The sequence below is a fragment of the Juglans microcarpa x Juglans regia genome, chromosome 4D, assembly GCF_004785595.1.
Source record: "Juglans microcarpa x Juglans regia isolate MS1-56 chromosome 4D, Jm3101_v1.0, whole genome shotgun sequence".
Classification (NCBI taxonomy): domain Eukaryota; kingdom Viridiplantae; phylum Streptophyta; class Magnoliopsida; order Fagales; family Juglandaceae; genus Juglans; species Juglans microcarpa x Juglans regia.
Genome location: NC_054600.1, coordinates 15,956,031 through 15,978,185, shown reverse-complemented (window position 1 = coordinate 15,978,185; position 22,155 = coordinate 15,956,031). Strand labels below are relative to the sequence as shown.

Sequence of the window (22,155 nt, the reverse complement as noted above, 5' to 3'; positions counted from 1 at the left end):
ATTTTCTTTAATCATTAATGATCACTAAAATCTTTAGGGACATTATGAAGTCTAATTCTTGAGTAATAAAGTTCATCCCAACACTTAATCAAAGCTAAAGAAATCCTTAATCACGAATATGCTTAAAATCGATTCATGATTGATGATCAAAACAAGATAGATTTAAAACCTATCATGACATGCTTCTAATCACAAATTTAAACTTCCATAATCATGTTAGGATAATGATAGATCATATCAAATCATGCTTTGGATATGCATAGCTAAATTTCCAATTAAAAATATTCAATCATTCAAACCTTCCTTTAACTGACCCGGTTTTCCATTAAGCATCATAACCTTCTCAAAACTCAACCAAATTTCATACCAATACCTGGAAACAAAGGTTTACATGCTAGCTAAGATCAAAAGGAAGAAAACTTACACATTTCGTGGCCTTCCAAGCACTCTAGACTGCCTTTCTTAGTTTGCACTCTTTTGATCTCTAAGAGGGGGAAATACTCTCAAGTCTCAAGCTGATGCTTGGAGCTGTGGTGTGGGTGAAATGAGAAGGGGAGGGAATTACTCTTCACAGTAGCTGCAAGGGTCTTGTTAATGACTCCAGGTCATGGGGTATATCATTTGGATGGCAGAAGATCCGTCAAACCACCCTTGAAAATAGGTGGATGAAGGTGGTTTTGTGGTGGTAGAAAATCAGTTTGGTTTTGGATCTTTTTGGGCAGCAAAAATGAGTCAAAATCCTTCATGAGTCCAAATGGTTCATACACAAACTAGATCAAGGTGTACCCGGTTTGGCTCTTTGAGTTGGTTGATGCAACCAATTTCGTCCAAGGCTCAAACTGAGTTTTGGAGGGTCTCATGAGGTGTTTAAGGACCATATTACCATTGAGGACAAACCACAAAAATGTTGGGCCCAAGGACAAAACAGTGCAAGCATTACAAAGGGCAATGCACAAAAACCGATTGAAGCAAGGTTTGGGCTTGTTATGTTATTTTTCTTAATGACATGTGGAATGGTTTAGTTAGGGTATCAACATGGTCTAATCATGGTTTAAGGGAGTATTAATTCAAGAAAATTTGAATTAAAAAGTTTAAGAAAAGATTAAGTATGATTAAGCTTCAAAGCATGGCTTAAAGTGCACTAACCTCAAGTATGATGGTTAATGGCCTTAGCCAATTCTCAAAACTTAATTTGGGCACTTTGAGTGTGATTTGGCGTTGGGAACCAAGGTAGCCCTACTCTTAAAGATCCTTTGTAAGTTTCAGATGGGCCAATTACAAGATCAAGGGCCAACACTTGGGATGAAGCAGATCGCCCTATGATTTTTCTTGTCTATAAAGAGTCTTATCTTAATCTTGATGAAACTAACCAGTCTCTTCCTAGTTTGGCTGTTTCTTTGTTACAAGTGTTTGAGGATGTATTCCCGAAGGAGATGCCAAATGAGTTACCATCCGTTAGAGGCATTGAGCATCAGATTGATTTTGTTCCCAAGGCTGCTATTCCAAACCAACCAGCCTATAGGAATAATTCAGACAAGACAAAGGAGCTTTAGAGGCAAGTTGAGGATTTGATGAGCAAGGGGTACGTGAGGGTCGCATGAGCCCTTGTGTAGTACTAGTGCTACTAGTGCCAAATAAGGATGGAATGTGGAGGATGTGCGTTGATTGCAAGGCGGTCAACAATATCACGGTAAAGTATCGCCATCCCATTCCTAGATTGGATGATATGCTTGATGAAATGCATGGCTCGTACATTTTCAGTAAAATTGATCTTAAAAGTGAGTACCATCTATTAGAATGAAAGAGGGTGATGAATTGAAAATTGCTTTTAAATTGGCTTTTCGAGTTAAAGTGGCTTTATTTTGGCTAGGGTTTTAATTAGATTTAGATTAAATACTCCTTATAGCCTCATTTTAAGTTTAGACAATATTGAATTTTATTTGTGAGTTGAGTTTCCTCCTCTTGTTCTTGATTGAACTCTTGAACTTATCAAAGGTAAATCACAACCTTTGTGGCGTTCCTCCTTTGTAATCTAGGGTTTTGATTAGGTTTAGTTTAAATACTCCTTGTAGCCTCTTTGGAAGGTTAGACAATATTGAATTTTATTTGTGTGTTGAGACGGGTTCTTCAACGGGTCTAGATTTTAATATAATCTAGGTTCTTGAAACGCATTCTCATCGGGTCAAGGTTTTCCATCCGTTGACTTGATTTTGGCTTTCTTGAGGAGTTTTCAAGTTGATTGTGGGTTCAAGGGATTCTATTCCTTCGGATTCATATCATTTGGGATTAAGGAAACTAATGGTATGGTGCATTGGACCTTTGGTCTTTGAATGGTAAAATGAGTCCAAACATGACTTTGGGCCATATGGGCTTGAAAAGGGCCAGGGTCCAATCGACACCAAATGTCTTATACTTTCCTATACTTTGGCCAAAACTAGCCTTGATTTCCTAAGTGCTTGGTTCAAGGTTTTTTTGGGCTAGGCCCATGAATGCATTTGGGTTCTAAAAAACCTCACCAAAATTACTAATGGGCTTGGCTCTGTAATCCTTAGCTCATTTACACTAAGTATCAGCATTAAAAGCCTAATCTAGAGTACATAAGGGTTAATTAAGTGGGGTGTTACATCCTCCCCCCCCTTAAAACAAGATTTCGTCCTCGAAATCAGGGTCAAATAAAACATGCAATGGGTAAGCGTTTGAGTGTCGACTCACCAATCGCGCTATCGCTCGGGGCTATGCCATGATGCGATGCTAAACAAGTCACATGCCAAACAAATAAGGGTATTTGCTTCTCATGTCAGCTTCTTTTTCCCATGTGGCCTCTTCAACATCATGATTTCGCCACAAAACCTTAACCAAGGGGATTTTACGATTCCGTAGTTCCTTATCCTTCCAATCAGTGATCTGAATTGGAACTTCCTCATAGGTTAGGTTGGGCTGAAGTGAAATATCCCTCGTGTCAACAACGGTTGGGAATTGCTTTTCGAAACTCTTCTTGAGAGAAGATACATGGAAAACATTGTGGATTTCTTGCAATTCAGTGGGAAGATCTAGCCTGTAAGCGACTGCTCCTACTTTCTCCATAATCTCATATGGTCCCACGTATCATGGACTTAACTTCCCTTTCTTTCCAAACCGAAAGACTCCTTTCATGGGCGATACTTTAAAATAGACCCAATGATATGAACCCGTGTGAATGAATTCCCTTGAACCCACAATCAATTTGAAAACTCCCCAAGAAAGCCAAAAATCAAGTCAAGGATGGAGAATCTAGACCCGATGAGAACCCGTTTCAAGAACCTAGATTATATTAAAATCTAGACCCGTTGAAGAACCCGTCTCAAGAACCCAGATTACAAAGGAGGAACGCCACAAAGGTTGTGATTTACCTTTGATAAGTTCAAGAGTTCAACCAAGAACAAGAGGAGAAAACTCAACTCACAAATAAAATTCAATATTGTCTAAACTTCAAATGAGGCTACAAGGAGTATTTAAACTAAACCTAATTAAAACCCTAGCCAAAATAAAGCCCCTTTTTACCCAAAATGCCCCTGATGAACAGTGTCGATCTACAGCACCTGCAGCTACAGTAACGCTACAGTACCTCTTGAAACCCTAATTCCTAAAATGTAACTTTCCAAATACGCCCTTGGCCAAAATACAAGGCCTTCTTGAAAACCCTAGTTCATTGAAAATAAGACGTGTGGGCCAGGTATCTTTAAGCCCACTTATTCTAAACTAATAAAATAAATCATTTAACCAAATTTGAAGTCTCCAATAACAATAGGCCCTATCTCTAAGTCATGTCTTCCACAGCTTGAATCAAGTGGATCAAAGCTGGTTCTCCTTGTTTCAAGCCCATCTTGAGTGTTGGGCTCTTCCCAAGTGGATTGCACCAATCCGTGCATTGCTTCCTTGATCTTTTTGGCCCTTGATCTTGTAATTGGCCCATCTAGAATTTGCAAATGATCTTTAAGACTAGGCCCACCTTGGGTCCCATCACCCAATCACCAACTTCAAACTCGAGGGTCCTTCTTCGACGATCAGCATAGCTCTTTTGCCTATCCTGGGCAGCCTTCATCCTTTCCCTTATTTGGTGGATCTGATCCTTCATCTCTTGAATAATCTCCGTACCATAGGTCCTTCATTCTCCTACTTCGTCCCAGTATAAGGGAGATCTACACTTCCTTCCATATAACACTTCGTAGGGTGCCATTTGGATGGTGGCTTGGAAGCTATTATTGTAGGCAAATTCTATTAATGGCAGGAGCTTTTCCCATTGGTCCTTCTCTTGCAAAACACAAGCTCTTAGCATGTCCTCTAGGGTCTGAATCATCCGTTCAGTCTGCCCATTAGTCTGAGGGTGATAGGCACTACTAAACTTCAATTTTGTGCCTAGAGCGTCTTGAAGGCTTTGCCAAAAATGAGAAGTGAAACGTGTATCCCTATCTGATACAATTGTCCTTGGGACTCCATGTAACCGCACTATTTCAGCAACAAACAGCTAAGTCAACTTCTCCATGGGGTCGGTATTCTTAATTGCCAAAAAGTGGACACTTTTCGTCAAACGATCGACCACGACCCAAATAGAGTTGTTTCCCTTTGAGGTCCTTGGTAATCCAATTACAAAATCCATGGATATATCCTCCCCATTTCCATTCTAGGATTGAGTGGTTGTAAATCTCCAGTGGGCCTTTGATGCTCTGCCTTGACCGTTCTACATATTGAGCATCTATTAACATAATATGCTACGTCCCTTTTTAATCCTTCCCACCAATAGTGTTGCTCCAAGTCTTGATACATTTTGGTGCTCCCTGGGTGGGCTGTGTATGGAGTCTGATGTGCTTCCCTCAGTATCTTATCCCTGATCTCTTCATCAGCTAGGATAACTTTCTGGTCTTTGTAGTATAGCAACCCATCATTTTTTTGGGTGAAACCTTCGTGTCCTTCATTCTTCTCTATCTTTCGTCGGATTTCTACCCATTTGGGATCCTCCATCTGACGCTTCTTCACTTCTTCCCATTTTGTTGGTACAATTTCTTATACTGCCGTTAGGGACACTACGGCAGGAAGATCCTTGATCAACAACCTTCTCATACTATGCAGAAGAGACTCTATTTTCGAGGCAAGACCTGCGGAATTATCCCTTCGCGTCTTTCGACTTAGCGCATCTGCCACTATATTAGCCTTGCCAGGGTGATACTTAATTTCACATTGGTAGTCACTACTAGTTTCTAACCAGCTTCTCTGCCTCATATTCAAATTTTGCTGTTAAACAAATACTTGAGGCCATGGTGATTGGTGTAGATTTCACACTTTACACCATATAAATAATGCCTCCATATCTTTAAGGTGAAAACTACGGCGGCTAACTCTAGGTCATGGGTGGGGTAGTTCTGCTCATGGTGCTTCAGTTGTTGTGAAGCGTAGGCGACACAATTCATTCCTCTTGCATGAGCACACACCCAAGTCCTGATTTGGATGCGTCACTAAATACTACATAGGGTTTATGAGGTTCAGGTAGGGCTCGTACCAGTGCAGTTGTGAACCTTTCCTTGAGTTCCACATAACTCTGCTCACACTTCTCGATTCAGATATACCTAGCATTCTTCTTAGTTAGGGCAGTGAAGGGTCTTGACAACTTAGAGAATCCCTCCACAAATTGATATGAACCCGCGGGAATGAAAATCCTTGAACCCACAATCAATTTGAAAACTCCCCAAGAAAGCCAAATTCAAGTCAATGGATGGAAAAACCTAAACCCGATGAGAACTTGTTTCAAGAACCTAGATTATATCAAAATCTAGACCCATTGAAGAACCCGTTTCAAGAACCTAGATTACAAAGGAGGAACGCCACAAAGGTTGTGATTTACCTTTGATAAGTTCAAGAGTTCAATCAAGAACAAGAGGAGAAAACTCAACTCACAAATAAAATTCAATATTGTCTACCCTTCAAATGAGCTACAAGGAGTATTTAAACTAAACCTAATTAAAACCCTAGCCAAAATAAAGCCCCTTTTTACCCAAAATGCCCTGATGAACAGTGTCTAGCTACAGTACCCGCGGCTACAGTACGGCTACAGTACCTCTTGAAACCCTAGTTCCTAAAATGTAACTTTCCAAATAAGCCATTGGCCAAAATACAAGGCCTTCCCAAAAACATAGTTCATAAGAAATAAGACATGTGAGCCAAGCATCTTCAAGCCCACTTATTTTAAACTAATAAAATAAATCATTTAACCAAATTAGAAGCCTCCAATAACAATAGGCCGTATCTCTAAGTCATGTCTTGCACAGCTTGAATAAAGTGGATCAAAGCTGGTTCTCCTTCTTCAAGCCCATCTTGAGTGTTGGGCTCTTGCTAGCTTCATCCCAAGTGGATTGCATCAATCCGTGCATTGATTCCTTGATCTTCTTGGCCCTTGATCTTGTAATTGGCCCATCTGAAACTTGCAAATGATCTTTACGACTAGGCCCACCTTGGTTCCCATCACGAATCACCGATAGTAACCAGCTAATCCCAGAAAACTCTATATTTCGTGCACATTCGTCAGTTGCTTCCAGCTTACTACAACTTCAATTTTGCTGGGATCGACTGATACTCCTTTGCTTGAAATCACATGCCCTAAAAATTTTACCTCCTTAAGCCAAAACTCGCACTTACTGAATTTGGCATACAAATGGTAAACGAAGATACTGCTTGTGATCTTCTTCGCTGCTTGAATAAATCAATATATCGTCAATCAATACAACAACAAAGCTATCCAGATTGGGTCTGAATACTCTGTTCATCATATCCATGAAGGCGGCCGGGGCATTGGTTAGACCAAAGGACATCACGAATTCTTCGTGATGTCTGTATCTGGTTCGAAATGCCGTCTTAGGGATATCCTTCTCCTTAATCTTGAGTTGATGATAACCAGACCTTAAGTCAATCTTAGAGAACACTGATGCTGCTTGCAATTGATCTAGTAGGTCATCGATACGTGGTAACGGGTACTTGTTCTTCACTGTTACTTTGTTCAATTCCCAATAGTCAATGCACATCCTCAATGATCCATCCTTCTTCTTAACAAATAGAACTGGCGCTCCCCAAGGTGATGAACTAGGTCGAATGAAGCCCTTTCCCAGTAATTCTTCTATTTGTTCTTTTAGCTCCTACAGTTCTAGAGGGGCCATACGGTAAGGGGTTTTATGGACAGGGGTTGTTGTGGGTTCTAGTTCTATGGTGAACTCGATTTCTCTATCGGGGGGTAGTCCGGGTAGATCGTCAATGAAAACCTTAGGGTATTCCTCAACTACAGGTATCCCTCGTATCTCCTTATCATCACGAAAACTCTCCATTATGAGGGCTAAGTAGGCTATGGCACCATTAGCGATGCACTTTCTTGACTGCAAAGCTGAAATCAGAGAAGGGGTAGCCTTCACCATTCCTCCTGTATGATGAATATGTCTACCCTCAGGCTAATCAAAGATTATCTCCTTATTTTGACAATCTATCCTAGCACAATGTTTGGACAGCCAGTCCATCCCTAGTATAACGTCGAACCCTAGTTGATCGAAGACGATCAGGTCAACTTCCATCAATCTTCCTTTTAGGGTCAGAGGACATTTCCTCAACACACGGGTGTAGGTGATCGTGCTTCCATCGAGAATCGATACTACTACAGATTCTGGTAGTGTTTGAGTCGGTAGGTTACATGTACGCACAAACATCATGGATACAGACGATTTCGTTGTGCCGGAGTCAAATAAAGCGCAAGCTGTGTATTCGTATAACGCGATTTTTCCTAAGGTGTAATCAACTACTGAGTACTAAGCAACTATTTAAAAAGCTAATTTCTAAATAGGGGTATTGAAGGAAAATACCAGTGATAACGTTTGTTTCCTCGTCCTCAGGGATTTCCTCGCTGATATCACCAAGGGTGATGGCATAAACACGGGCTTGAGTAGGTGGGCTCTGATTGGGCCGTTTGTTAGGAATGTTTTTTCCTCCTAGAACATTCTATGGGCATTCCCGAATCATATGCCCCAACTGTCCGCATCGGTAGCACACTCCTAGGCCCATACGACATTCACCACTGTGGTTCTTTCCACATTTCTTGCAGGTGATAGGTGGAGCTATTATAACGCCTTTTCCCTTGTTAGCTCCTTGAATAATCCTCCTCCTCTTAGCATTATTCCTACCAGCAGTGAAGGTAGAAGCCCTCCTTCTCTCGAGGTTGATCTGAGCTGTCACATTTCACTGTTCCACCTCCGCTATTGTATTCATATTAACCAACTCTTAGAAGTTGTGGATGTGAAATCTAGCTACATAACTGCGAATTCTAGGATTCAGCCCTGCTTGAAACTTCTGGGCTTGTATTTTCTCAATAGCAATCAAGTGTGGGGCAAACCTTCCCAACTCCATAAACTTCATAGCATACTGCTCAACAGTGAGATTGCCTTGTACTAACGTGGCAAACTCCTGGGCCTTTTGAGTCTTCATTGAATTTGGGACGAAACGATTGTCAAATTCCTCCTTAAACCTCTCCCAGGTCAAAATGGTGATATTTCCCAATTCTGTAATTAGAAGTTGTCTCTTGGTGTCCCACCAAATTCCAACTTCACCCTGCAGCAGGTGCTTTGCATTCTGTAACTTCTGTTCCTCAGTACAATCGCTGATCTTGAAGGTCCTGTCGAGATCTAATAGCCACTTGTTAGCCTTCATGGGTCCCTCAGTTCCCACGAAATTGGGGTATCTATATATTAGGAACTTCTTGTAGGAACACCCTCGGTTCTCAATCAGCGAGCGTTGTTGGTTCTGCCAGCAAGATTACTTCCTTCAGCTGCTTCATGGTCTCCGTCATTTGACGAATCACATCTGGCAACTCACATCCTAGATCGAAACAATGGTCCTGTTCTCTGTGGATGTGAGATCCATCAACGTTCCTCTCTTGTTTGCCACGTGTCATCTTGTCTTAATACTTCCGACTCCTGTGATCTATGCGTATCAAACCGAGCTCTAACTGCAGGATTCAAGCTCATGCAAGGCTAATGATTCAAGCCTATATTCTGGCATAAGGATCCTAAGGACATGTGGGTTTTGTAACAACCCACTAGAAATCCACTATTGATTTTAGGAACCTCGTGAAAACTCCATAAGTTTTTACGAATCCACCAATTGCACAGGTTTTAATCTATCAACATGGTTAGTGTTAATCACTCACTATGGTGCTAGGAATATGAGTTTAATTATTTGAGGCAGTTAGAAGTGTCAGAATGCGTTATAGTATTCGCCATTAGACTCAGTTGATTATTTAGGATGCTATGGCGCAATAACCCATTTTCAATTTTGGACGAAACGGTTGTTCGAAATTGTGAAATTAGTTTTTCGGGGCACTTCAGGGTAGAATTTCGGTAAAGGATTTTTCACTATAGGTTAATATGAATATTTAGAATTTTTCAGTACTAAGTTTTCATGCATTTTTTTGGAGTGAATAGTAACCTCGATAAGCACACGCAGTGCAGTGTTTTCAAAATCACAGTGTTGAATGTCCGAATTAGGTTAGAGAAGTTTTATTTAAATACTTGGCAAGATCTTAGCCACACATAGTGATGGTATTAGACACTTGGCACAAAGAGAAACCATTAGATAGATTTATGAAGGAAATCAAGGTGTGAAATTATGCCACCTAAGCAAAACTTTGTTTTATCTATTCAACCAAATTGTGACAGACCAAAGATTTCAATCCTAGCAAAACCTAAATGGCTGGAATCCAATTGAAATCCCAAAAGTTTGGTTGAAACCGAAACCCTAAACGGTTTCCCAAACCCTAAAGTTGGCCTCAAAACCCTTTCTAACCTGATTTCTAGTAGTGTGTTTAATCACTTGATTAAATCACTTTCACATACTATTAATTAATTAAATCCTTGTTATGCCATTATTATCCAACTTTTTAAACCTTAGAAATTTGATTGGGCGAAGAATAATTAGTTTTAGGCTTGACAGCATCTCAAACCCTAACCAAACCACTTGTGATATGAACCCATGGGAATTAATTCCCTTGAACCCACAATCAATTTGAAAACTCCCCAAGAAAGCCAAAAATCAAGTCAAGGATGGAGAATCTAGACCCGATGAGAACCCGTTTCAAGAACCTAGATTATATTAAAATCTAGACCCGTTGAAGAACCCGTGTCAAGAACCCAGATTACAAAAGAGGAACGCCACAAAGGTTGTGATTTACCTTTGATAAGTTTAAGAGTTCAATCAAGAACAAGAGGAGAAAACTCAACTCACAGATAAAATTCAATATTGTCTGATCTCTCAAATGAGGCTACAAAGAGTTTTTAAACCCAAACCTAATCAAAACCCTAGCCAAAATAAAGCCCCTTTTACCCAAAATTACCCTTGATGAACAGTACCGGCTACAGTACCCGCGGCTACAGTAACCCCTGCACTAAATTGATGAAACCCTAGTTCCTAAAATGTAACTTTCCAAATAAGCCCTTGGCCAAAATACAAGGCCTTCCCAAAAACATAGTTCATAAGAAATAAGACATGTGAGCCAAGCATCTTCAAGCCCACTTATTCTAAACTAATAAAATAAATCATTTAACCAAATTAGAAGCCTCCAATAACAATAGGCCGTATCTCTAAGTCATGTTTTCCACAGCTTGAATAAAGTGGATCAAAGCTGGTTCTTCTTCTTTCAGACCCATCTTCATTGTTGAGCTCTTTCTGGCTTCATCCTAAGTGGATTGCACCAATCCATGCATTGCTTCCTTGATCTTCTTGGCCCTTGATCTTGTAATTGGCCCATCTGGAACTTGCAAAGGATCTTTAAGAGTAGGCCCACCTTGGTTCCTATCAACTTGGTTGGGGCCCACCAAGGCCAACGAAATTGGCCACCTTGGCAGAGCTTCTTGAAGCAGTTTTCTCCCCGACATGGCAGACCATCCACTGCCATTGGCTGCACTCAATAGTGCATTGATGTGAAGAAGAAATCCACTCCATCAACCTCCATCTCTCACAGCTGCTACAGGCAGTCCTTTGCCCTCATTACTCTCCACTTTATCTCACATAGCCAACTCCAGTTAAGGGTCATTCAAGCCCATAACTTCCCCCTCCAGGAGTCTAAAGTCGTGCAAGACACACTTCTCTCCAATTTATCACTTCTTTCCCCCGTTCTTAGAGAGAAACCCAAAAGCACTCTCTTGGGCAGATTTCTGTGTCTTTTATGTGACCATTTTCAACCCATTGCAGGTATTTTCTCACAATGATTTGATGGAAACCAAAGTGGGCCTAAACTTAAAGATCATTTGCAAGTTCCAGATAAGCCAATTTCAAGGTCAAGAGCTAAGATGATTAAGGAAGCAACGCAAGGATTGGTGCAATCCACTTGGGACGAGTCAGCAAGAGCCGAATATGCACTATGGGTTGAGAGAAGGAGATCTAGTGATCATGCCTTGTGATCTAGTGATCAAGCGATGGAACAGTGCAACATAAATTAGGCATATTATTATGATTATGTGATTGAAGGCCATGGACTTGTTTATTTCATTAAAGGGGTTTATTTTATTAGTTATAAGAATTAGTCTGGAATAATTGGGTTTGAGGATACTTGGCCCACATATGTTTTATTTCTTATGAACTAAGGTCTTTTGGGAAGGCCTTGTATTTTGGCCAAGGCTTATTTGGAAAGTTATTATTTTATTAAACTTGTGTTAGGGTTTTACTGTAGCGAGTAATATAGCCGTGGCACTGTTCATCTAGGGGCATTTTGGGTAAAATGAGCTTTATTTTAGCTAGGGTTTTAATTAGGTTTAGGTTTAAATACTCTTTGTTGCCTTGTGTTAAGAAGTTTATGAAATTTGATGAATTTATTCATTGTGAGTTGAGTTTTACTCCCCTGTTGTTCTTAATGGAACATTTGAACTTATCAAAGGTAAATGACAACCTTTGTGGTGTTGCTCCTTGTAATCTGGGTTCTTGAGACAAGTTTTTCAATGGGTCTAGATTTTAATATAATCTAGGTTCTTGAAATGAGTTCTTATCGGGTCTAGTTCTCCATCCATTGATTTGATTTTGGCTTTCTTATGGAGTTTTCAATTTGACTGTGGGTTCCAGGGATTTCATTCCCGCGAGGTCATATCATGACTCCTTCACAAAGGGGGGGGGGGGAGGAAAGCTCTCCGTTCCTGGTTCTCCTGTAGCTGTTGTTCATATTTGAGTGGATATCTTATTAGTCTCATTCTATGCTCATTTGATTAGTCAAAAGTATTTTTAACCATGGAAAGATCATTCTGGGCGTGAAACTGGAGAGTATGATATATTTTAGAATTTTTCACCAAGCTAATAGATATATCTTGGTCCGAAAATTTTATGGAGTGTTGCTAGGATGTGTTTAAGAATGTTAATTGAGGTTTTGTTCCATGAATAAAGCTTTTGATGATTGATTTTCTTAGCTTTAGAAACTTGAAAACTGGAAGTGGAAAAACAGTTTTTGTTTTGTGAAAGTTTCAATATTTCGTGGTTTAATTTTATTCCAAAACCTTTGATATTTTTATTTGATGATTCTAAGCCTCTTATATACATGTTAGGATGTTATTTCGAATATATTTAGTATTAGTTTTAAAGATATGATTTTCTATGCTAGAGGATTTTGGTTTGGCCTAAGATTTGATGTTTCTAGATTAGATCCATGTTTTGTTGAATTTTAGTCATGTGATTTTAAGTTTGATGGCTGCACCTTCTTTAGGACAAATTTTTAAACCATGAGATGTTTTAGTTTGAAGATACATGTCCTTAAGCCATGGATCAAGAGATTGATCAAAGTTAGTGGAGAGAAACGCTTCTATTTTGGACTTAGTTTAAAACCAAAAACTCCAAGTGTCGTTTTGTGATTTTTGGTGACTTTTGTTGGATGATTTAAAACATGGTTGATCTTAGGATGATGTTATGAATATGTTAGAAATAAGACTTGATTTTTTTTTTTTTTGAATTTTTGGAGATGTTTTTAGTAAGGTCAAAACTTGTGTTTTTAAGGGTTTACTTGTGTTTTTTGATATTTGAGTTTATGACAAAATTTACAAATTTACATGAGGAATGTAAATTTTGGAGTTAGGATATGAAATCCGTAAGTTAGGGGTAAAATGGTCATTTTTCCACATGTAGAGTGTAAAATGGTAATTTTACTCTAAGTTGTCTCTTTTCACATTTCTAATTGTTAGTAATTAATTTCTAACTTTTAGAATACCCTCTTACAGTTCCTCGTGTTTCGCACTTTTTCTCGTAGAACGCGACGATCGAGATAACTTAGCTTTTAACTAACTATTAGTTTACTGTGTATGTGTGATGGGTAAGGGAACTACAGTTTATGTTTGTATGTTGTTATACATGTTATGCCATGCCATGTGATGGGAACCAAGGTGGGCCTAGTCTTAAAAATCATTTGCAAATTCCAGATGGGCCAATTACAAGATGAAGGGCCAAGAAGATCAAGGAAGCAATGCATGGATTGGTGCAATCCACTTGGGATGAAGCTAGCATGAGCCCAACACTCAAGATGGGCTTGAAAGAAGGAGAACCAGCTCTGATCCACTTTATTCAACCTGTGGAAGACATGACTTAGATATACAGCCTATTGTTATTGGAGGCTTCTAATTTGGTTAAATGATTTATTTTACTAGTTTAGAATAAGTGGGCTTGAAGATGCTTGGCTCACATGTCTTATTTCTTAATAACTATGTTTTTGGGAAGGCCTTGTATTTTGGCCAAGGGCTTATTTGGAAAGTTACATTTTAAGAACTAGGGTTTCATCAATTTATTGTAGGGGTTACTGTAGCCGCGGGTACTGTAGCCGGTACTGTTCATCAAGGGTAATTTTGGGTAAAAGGGGCTTTATTTTGGCTAGGGTTTTGATTAGGTTTGGGTTTAAAAACTCTTTGTAACCTCATTTGAGAGATTAGACAATATTGAATTTTATTTGTGAGTTGAGTTTTATTCTCTTGTTCTTGATTGAACTCTTGAACTTATCAAAGGTAAATCACAACCTTTGTGGCGTTCCTCCTTTGTAATATGGGTTCTTGAGACTGGTTCTTCAACGGGTCTAGATTTTAATATAATCTATGTTCTTGAAACGGGTTCTCATCGGGTCTAGATTCTCCATCCTTGACTTGATTTTTTGCTTTCTTGGAGAGTTTTCAAATTGATTGTGGGTTCAAGGGATTTCATTCCCGCGGGTTCATATCATTTGGTATTCAGAGCAAGGTTTCCAATCAGGTCTTATTCTATCTTTTATTTCTTGCATATTTAATTCTAGGGCTTCATTGTTCTAGGATTGATTATGAAAAAAAAAAATAGTGGTGGTTCGCAGATTTCTTCACTATTGTTAGGGTTGCTGAAATTCATTGTTCTAGGATTTGTGTTGGCTGAAATCTCTTGTTTTAGTTGCTGAAAGGAAAAGAAAAGAAAAGAAAAGAAAAGAAAAGAAGAAAAAAAAATAGAGAAAAAAAAATTGCAGAAACGAAAAGTAGGCTGCCAAAATTCTAAGGGTTTTGGGTTTGGCTGAAATTTGCATCACCCAGGTTTCAAAATTCTAGGGTTTAATGCATATCTGAGTTTGTCAATTGCTTGGAATGTCGTTCCATTGATTCTCTTCTATTTCGTTGTCAATTCTTGTGTGCTTCAATTCAATTGATTGATTTTTACAATTGAATATTTCTGTTTGTGATTGAATTAGAAAAAAAGAAAAGAAAAGAAAAGAAAGGAAAGGAAAAGAAAAGAAAACAAAACAAAACAAAGGAAAGGAAAGGAAAAGAAAAGAAAGGAAAGGAAAAGAAAAGAAAAGAAAAGAAAAGAAAACAAAGGAAAGGAAAGGAAAAGAAAAGAAAAAAAAATTCGAAAAAAAAAAAGAAGAAGAAGAAGAAGAAGGAGAAGAAGATAAGGAGAGGTAGAATTTAAAGGTTGCTACATAGTTACAACAAAGACAAGGAAAAACATTTGTTGATTGAGTTTTATCCTCAAAGGGGCTGAATACATATTTGTAGTTGGTATCTTGTTCTATAACTACTCTTGCCTTCATATAAATTCCTTGAGTCCCGTGTCGTTTTATTCCTTCCTTGTTTCTTGTTTCTTGGATCTATATTACTGGTTGGAATAATACTAGGTTGTATTGTCTTGATTTAGTTCAATTAGTTCTTAAAGAACTTGAGCGGGAAAACTATTGAGGTAAAATGCAAGAGAGTGTGAGACTATTATCGGGGAAAAGCCAATTAGGAGTGAAACACGAGTAGAATGCCATTATTCGAGTGTAAACACGTAAGGGAGTGTGTGAGGTTTTTCCACTTTCATTTGTGCAGCACTTTACAATGTCTCATCAGAGTGGCTCTTCACCAAAGGGGATGGTAGATAACTCATCATTTGTGTTGCAATCCATGCAACAACAGTTTGAGCGGTTGAACTTGGTGTTAGGTGAAGTGAGGGATAGGATGAATCGTCAAGAACTGGTAATTAGAAATTTACAAGGCAGGAGAGATAGGAGGAGGAGTGAACCTTGTATTGAACATAATTGTAAGAATGAAGAGTATGGTGAGTCTCTTGTTGCCAGGCATGCTCTCAATATACAAATTAAGATGGATGATACAGAGAAGCAGAGCGAGAACATTTTTCATACTAGATGTCACATCAATAACAAGGTATGTAGTATGATCATTGATTTGCGGAGTTGTATTAATTTGGCTAGCACTACTTTAGTTGAGAAATTGAATTTACCTACCTTAAAACACCCTAGACCGTACATGTCGCAGTGGTCGAGTGATAGTGGGGAGGTTAGGGTCAATAAGCAAGTGCTAGTTACTTTTTCAATTGGAAAATACCAGGATATGGTCCTTTGTGATGTAGTGCTTATGCATGCTGGTCATATTTTGTTGGGAAAGCCATGGGAGTATGATAGGAAGGTGATCCATGATGGGTTAAGGAACATGTACAGTTTTGAAAATGATGGAAAAACAATCAAACTTGCTCCTTTAACTCCAACACAAGTCCATGGGGTTCATTTGAAACTGAAAAGTGAGGTTGCTCAAAAAAGAAAGAGTGAAAATGAGTGTGATCGAAAAAGAAAAAGTGAAAATGAGATTGAGCTAAAAAGCAAGAGTGAAAGTGAGATTGAGAAAAAAAGAAATAGTGAGGCCGAAAATAAGAGAGAGAGTAAAATGAGAGAGATAAAAGATGAGGGTGATGTTGAAACCTCAAGAGAAAGAGAGAATGAGTTGAAAAACAGTTGTCAGGTCGAGAGTGAAAAGCAAAAAGAGAGTGAAAAAGAAAAGAATTGTGGAAAGAAAAGAGAGAGTGAAGAAAGTGAGAGAAAAACAAAAAGAAAAGCGAGTTTTTATGCTAGGCGAGTCTTAATACTAACGAACTTGACGTATCTTTACCTAGTGTTATTGTCTTTTTGTTGCAGGGATATGAGGTCATGTTTCCTAGAGTTGTGTTTGGTGGATTGCCACCTATTAGGGAGATAGAGTACTACATCGATTTTGTGCCAGGTGCGACAATTCCTAACTGACCTTTCTTTGAAGAACATGAGTCTTTTTCACACTTGAAGGGACAAGGTAAGTCGTTGACTATAATGCATGCTAAGCGGGAGGACTGTGTTGAGACTTTTCCTCATATATTCAAATACACACAAGGTATGGAAAATTTTGTGGTTGATGCTTTAGCAAGAAGGTACGTCCTTATCTTCATTTTAGATGCAAAATTGTTGAGACTTGAATATAATAAGGAATTGCATGGTAATGATGATGAATTTGCTAGTGTGTATGGAACATGTGAAAAAGCATCGTTTGGTAAGTTCTATAAATTAGATTGGTACTTGTTTAGAGAGAATAGATTTTGTGTGCCAACTAGTTTTATGTTTAAGTTGCTTGTGTGTGATAGACATGGTGGTTTGTTGGGTAACTTTGGTGTAAGGAAGACTTTCAATATGTTGCATGAACGTTTGTGGGAGTATCATTTGCCATTCACTGACGTATTACATGAACGTTTGTGGAAGTATCATTTGTCATTTATTAAGGTGTTGCATGAACATTTGTGGAAGTATTACTTGCCATTCATTGAGTTTGCATATAATTGGAGTGGTGTAAGAAAAAATTTAGTTGTGTTTCATGAACGTTTGTGGGAGTATCATTTGCCATTCATTGAATTGCTACATGGACATTTGCAGGAGTATCATTTGCCCTTATTAGAGTGTACATATAAAACTTTGCATACTACTATTTCTTATTCTCCATTTGAGGTTGTTTATGGTTTTAATCCACTTACTCCTTTACCTTTGATGGCTTTGCTTGTTGATGATAGGAGTAGCTTGGATGAACATTTTCAATTTCTTGAGAAAATTAATGAAAATACACATGAAGTAGATCTTTCAAGTAAGTATCAAGTTTTTGCTATTTTCAATGTTACTAACATTTTTCCTTTTGATCCAGGTCGAGATTCGAGGTCGAATCCTTTTGAGGAGAGGGGGAATGATGGGAACCAAGGTGGGCCTAGTCTTAAAGATCATTTGTAAATTTCAGATGGGCCAATTACAAGATCAAGGAAGCAATGCATAGATTGGTGCAATCCACTTGGGATGAAGCTAACAAGAACCCAACACTCAAGATGGGCTTGAAAGAAGGAGAACCAGCTCTGATCCACTTTATTCAAGCTGTGGAAGACATGACTTAGATATACGGCCTATTGTTATTGGAGGCTTCTAATTTGGTTAAATGATTTATTTTACTAGTTTAGAATAAGTGGGCTCGAAGATGCTTGGCTCACATGTCTTATTTCTTATGAACTATGTTTTTGGGAAGCCCTTGTATTTTGGCCAAGGGCTTATTTGGAAAGTTACATTTTAAGAACTAGGGTTTCATCAATTTATTGTAGGGGTTACTGTAGCTGCGGGTACTGTAGCTGGTACTGTTCATCAAGTGTAATTTTGGGTAAAAGGGGCTTTATTTTGGCTTGGGTTTTGATTAGATTTGGGTTTAAAAACTCTTTGTAGCCTCATTTGAGAGATTAGACAATATTGAATTTTATTTGTGAGTTGAGTTTTCTCCTCTTGTTCTTGATTGAACTCTTGAACTTATTATAGGTAAATCACAACCTTTGTGGCGTTCCTCCTTTGTAATCTGGGTTCTTGAGACGGGTTCTTCAACGGGTCTAGATTTTAATATAATCTAGGTTCTTGAAACGGGTTCTCATCGGGTCTAGATTCTCCATCCTTGACTTGATTTTTGGCTTTCTTGGGGTGTCGAAATCATTAATGCAACATGATTCTCCAACCTTCTCCTCCCAGTCTACCTTCCTTCTAGCCCGTTCATGCCATCTCTATTAGTAGATCAACGGTTCCCCGTATATCATGTTTGATGTATGAGTGGGCAGTTGAGGACTGGTCACTACTCGAGGGGCCCTTAGATAGACTAGTATTGTCCTCTGCAGCGTCATTCCTCTTACAGGTCGTGTACAATGGGTCCTCCTAGTGGGCCGAGTTAATGGCTTTCTGCTCCAAACTTGGCTTAATTGGGCCTCTTGGGCCCAGAAGGAAAAATCTCCTTACAGTTACCCTGCTAATTCTCACTAGACAAGTACGGTGGGAATTTATCATAATTTGATCCCACCTTCTTACCAAGGCCGGGAAACTTACTTAGGTTTTCTAAGGTCTAGGAGGCTTCTGCAGATTGGCATTTCTGACGGTGTTCCTATCTTCCATGATGGGCTCACCTTTTCATAACATCTTTTCAATCTCGTAAACCACATTCCCTGAATCAGAAATGGCGAGTGTCCTTTTTGCCACAATGCATGAGAGTCTAACCGTCACCTTGTTTTTATAAAACGTGGGAGTGGGACCTAGTTTCCACCCACAACGTTGTGATTGTCCGCTATTCTAGCTCTCTTGATTTTTCTTCTCCTCGACCGGTTTTCTTTGCTACTTCCTGTTCTATTAGTGATGGCCTTTGAAAAATCCATTCAACCCAATGTTTTTGGCAAGGCCTCTACTGATACTGGGCCATTGTTTTTGGGTAGCGGATGGCGCTCAACTACCAATAAACCAACGCTAGCCTCCTTAAGCCCTCACCTACCAAGTACCAGAGTCTGCTTCCTTCGAAGTTCCTGGCCCTGATGAAGGCGTCGTCGATGCACAGGGTCATTCCACTAGGGTGGCCCTTTACCCTTCCGTATTTTCATGTGACTGGAGACTACAATTCCCTCACCCTATTCGTGACCTTCTGCATTGCCTTGGCTTGAGCCCTTCCCAACTACACCCAAATGCCTGGAGATTATTGATGTGCTGCAGCATTACAGCATTATCTGTCGGCGGGCTTTGTTGGAGTCCTTCCCGAATGACGCCAACCTTACTAGTCACGAGTTTCTTCTTGCCTATGGGGTGCTATGTCTGAAGGAGAATGTCCAAGGCAACCCACGCTCTAGTCACCTTGGAAACATGGTATCGTAAATTGAAAGACTGGTCTTCCAAATTCTTCTGTGTATCTGGTCTTGGATGGGAGTTTCTAGTAGGCCAGGTAAACCACTGGGAGATCCCAATATGGACAGATTGGGGAAAAGTCTTGGAAGACAAGGATGTGCATCCCACAGTCACTCTTTATGAAGTGAAGCGCATTGCAATTGTGTGAGAATGGGTGCAGAACCATCTTGACAACATTTCCTCCGAGGTCCTCCTTTCTGAGGTGAGTTTAAGGAGCTCTCTGCCTCCTTTGGGACACCTTCCTTCTGATGATACGCTAGTTGCTATGCCGCCCGAAGTTGCTCCCTTCGGAAGAATCCCTCAGATCTTCCTCTACCAGACAAAGGGAGGAACGCTAGTCTAGAGAGTGTTCGGGCCGAGGACAGGCCTCTTCCCGGGGTACCAGACCTTTTAACACAGGGATCGGCTACTTTGGATGCCATACATTCCGTGATTGTGGTGGTACCAGCGCCAGTTGTGGCGGGTGAGCTGACAAGCAATTTTCCCATGGTGCCTTTTTCGGCAGTGACTGCTTGAGGCGTTCGGGGGAAAGTCGAGATGGACGTCCTCTTCTAGAGTATTTTCGCGTCTACCACTCCTGATGAGGGACAACATTCTTCTTAATGGATCCCTCCCTCTCCTTCTTCTTCGTCCTGTTCAGGAGTCAGGAGTCATTCTCTTGAGGTAGCTAACGAAAGGGTGGAGGCTACTTTTAGAAACCAGGTTGAGTCATACAGGAATTAAGTCCCCTCCAAACGTTTCTGTCCTTGGGGTTTCAAAGAGTCCACTTGTGGATTCTTCTATTCAGGCTGCACTCCCAAAGAGGGTCCCTTTCGGCATATTCTAGTCGACGATGGTCTGTGGAGTCCAGTCATCGACCAACCCATCCAGGTTGAGTTCCCTGAAGGTGGTGGCTCCGTAGGTGATGTAGCTGGTGAGGGTCCGAGGGATGAATTACTCATCTGGGCTGAGTATCCACTGGGGGAAGACTTTCTTTTGGATGCTGTGTTCAGCCCCCCGTTTGAGCAGAGACCCACCTTCTCCCACTGAAGTTTCCTTTTACCTCTATGTTGCCAGGGCACTTCTCAGCTGCGGCCTTCATTGTGGATAATCAGGAGGTTGCCGTTTAGGAAAACTTAGACTGTGCTCGCGGCAAAAAGGAGTTGAGCGAATAACTGAAGCGCGACCTCAAGAGGACAAGACTCAAGACTCTCAGCATCTTCTCTTCCTCTACTTCACTCAATGAACTGTTAATAACAATTGGAAAAGTAAAGTCCTAACCCAAGAAAGCGTACCTTAAATTTGATGGAAGTTGCTTGAGTTCAAGCTTGGGTGACGTCGGCTGAGGTGAGTGTACCTCTTGCACTTTTCGTTTTATTGAAGGAGAAAGGAATGGTGTAGCTTCCAAATATTTCTCACACTCCCTAACCTCTTCATCTTTGGATTCAATAGATGTAGAGTGAGTAAGACATACCTCAAGTGGTAGTTTTGAAAATTCAATTCCATAAGTCTCGTCGACCTTGACCATGTCTCGATCGCTTATTTGAAAGCAGGAATGTACCTCGGAAGGGAATTCCATAGATTTAAATAAATCAAAAGTGACCTACTCCTCGACGACCCTCAAAATGAGTTTCCCTTTCTGGACATCAATTAAAGTTCTTCTCGTCGCCAAAAAAGGTCTGTCAAGTATTAAAGGGATCTCCTTGTTCTCCTCCATATCAAGTACAATGAAGTCGGCGCAGAAGATGAACTTGTCAACTTTCACCAGTACGTCCTCAATGAGTGCTCTCGGGTATTTGATAGATCTGTCTACCAACTATAGAGAGATGGTGGTTGGCTTTACTTCTCCAACACCCAGTTTCCTGAGAACAGAGAGAGGTATTAAATTGATACTTGCCCCTAAGTCACATAAAACTTTATCAAAATAGGAATTTCCTATAGTGCAGAGGATTGTGAAACTTCCCGAATCTTTCAACTTAGGCGGCAACTTCTTTTGTAAAATTGCGTTGCTCTCCTCGATCAGCATCACAGTCTTATGCTCCTCCAACTTCCGCTTTTTTGATAATATATCCTTCAAACATTTTCCATATTTAGTGATGGGAAGCAAGGTGGGCCTAGTCTTAAAAATCATTTGCAAATTCTAGATGGGCCAATTACAAGATCAAGGACCAAGAAGATCAAGGAAGCAATGCACGGATTGGTGCAATCCACTTGGGATGAATCTAGCAAGAGCCCAACACTCAAGATGGGCTTGAAAGAAGGAGAACCAGCTTTGATCCACTTGATTCAAGCTGTGGAAGACATGGCTTAGAGATAGGGCCTATTGTTATTTGAGACTTCAAATTTGGTTAAATGATTTATTTTATTAGTTTAGAATAAGTGGGCTTGAAGATGTCTGACCCACACGTCTTATTTTCAATGAACTAGAGTTTTCAAGAAGGCCTTGTATTTTGGCCAAGGTCTTACTTGGAAAGTTACTTTTTAGGAATTAGGGTTTTAAGAGGTACTGTAGCGTTACTGTAGCCATACTGTAGCCGCGGTACTGTATTGTGACACTGTTCATCAGGGGCATTTTGGGTAAAAAGGGGCTTTATTTTGACTAAGGTTTTAATTAGGTTTAGTTTAAATACTCCTTGTAGCCTCATTTGAAGATCAGACAATAT

At 39.9% G+C, this 22,155-nt stretch overlaps 2 protein-coding genes across 2 annotated transcripts; both read right to left on the bottom strand.

Annotated features, from left to right (window-relative positions):
• Positions 1-2,760: 2,760 nt before the first annotated feature.
• On the bottom strand, positions 2,761-3,084 carry LOC121260159. The gene has a single exon (XM_041162003.1). The coding sequence runs from the start codon at positions 3,082-3,084 to the stop codon at positions 2,761-2,763; it is 324 nt and encodes a 107-aa protein (XP_041017937.1).
• Positions 3,085-6,662: 3,578 nt separating this feature from the next.
• LOC121260158 lies at positions 6,663-8,712 on the bottom strand. Its single transcript, XM_041162001.1, has 4 exons — positions 8,317-8,712; positions 7,872-8,007; positions 7,184-7,438; positions 6,663-7,012 (listed from the first exon to the last, which is right to left on the bottom strand). Exons 1-4 carry the CDS (start codon positions 8,710-8,712, stop codon positions 6,663-6,665), a joined length of 1,137 nt encoding a protein of 378 aa, XP_041017935.1.
• Between the last annotated feature and the right edge of the window lie 13,443 nt (positions 8,713-22,155).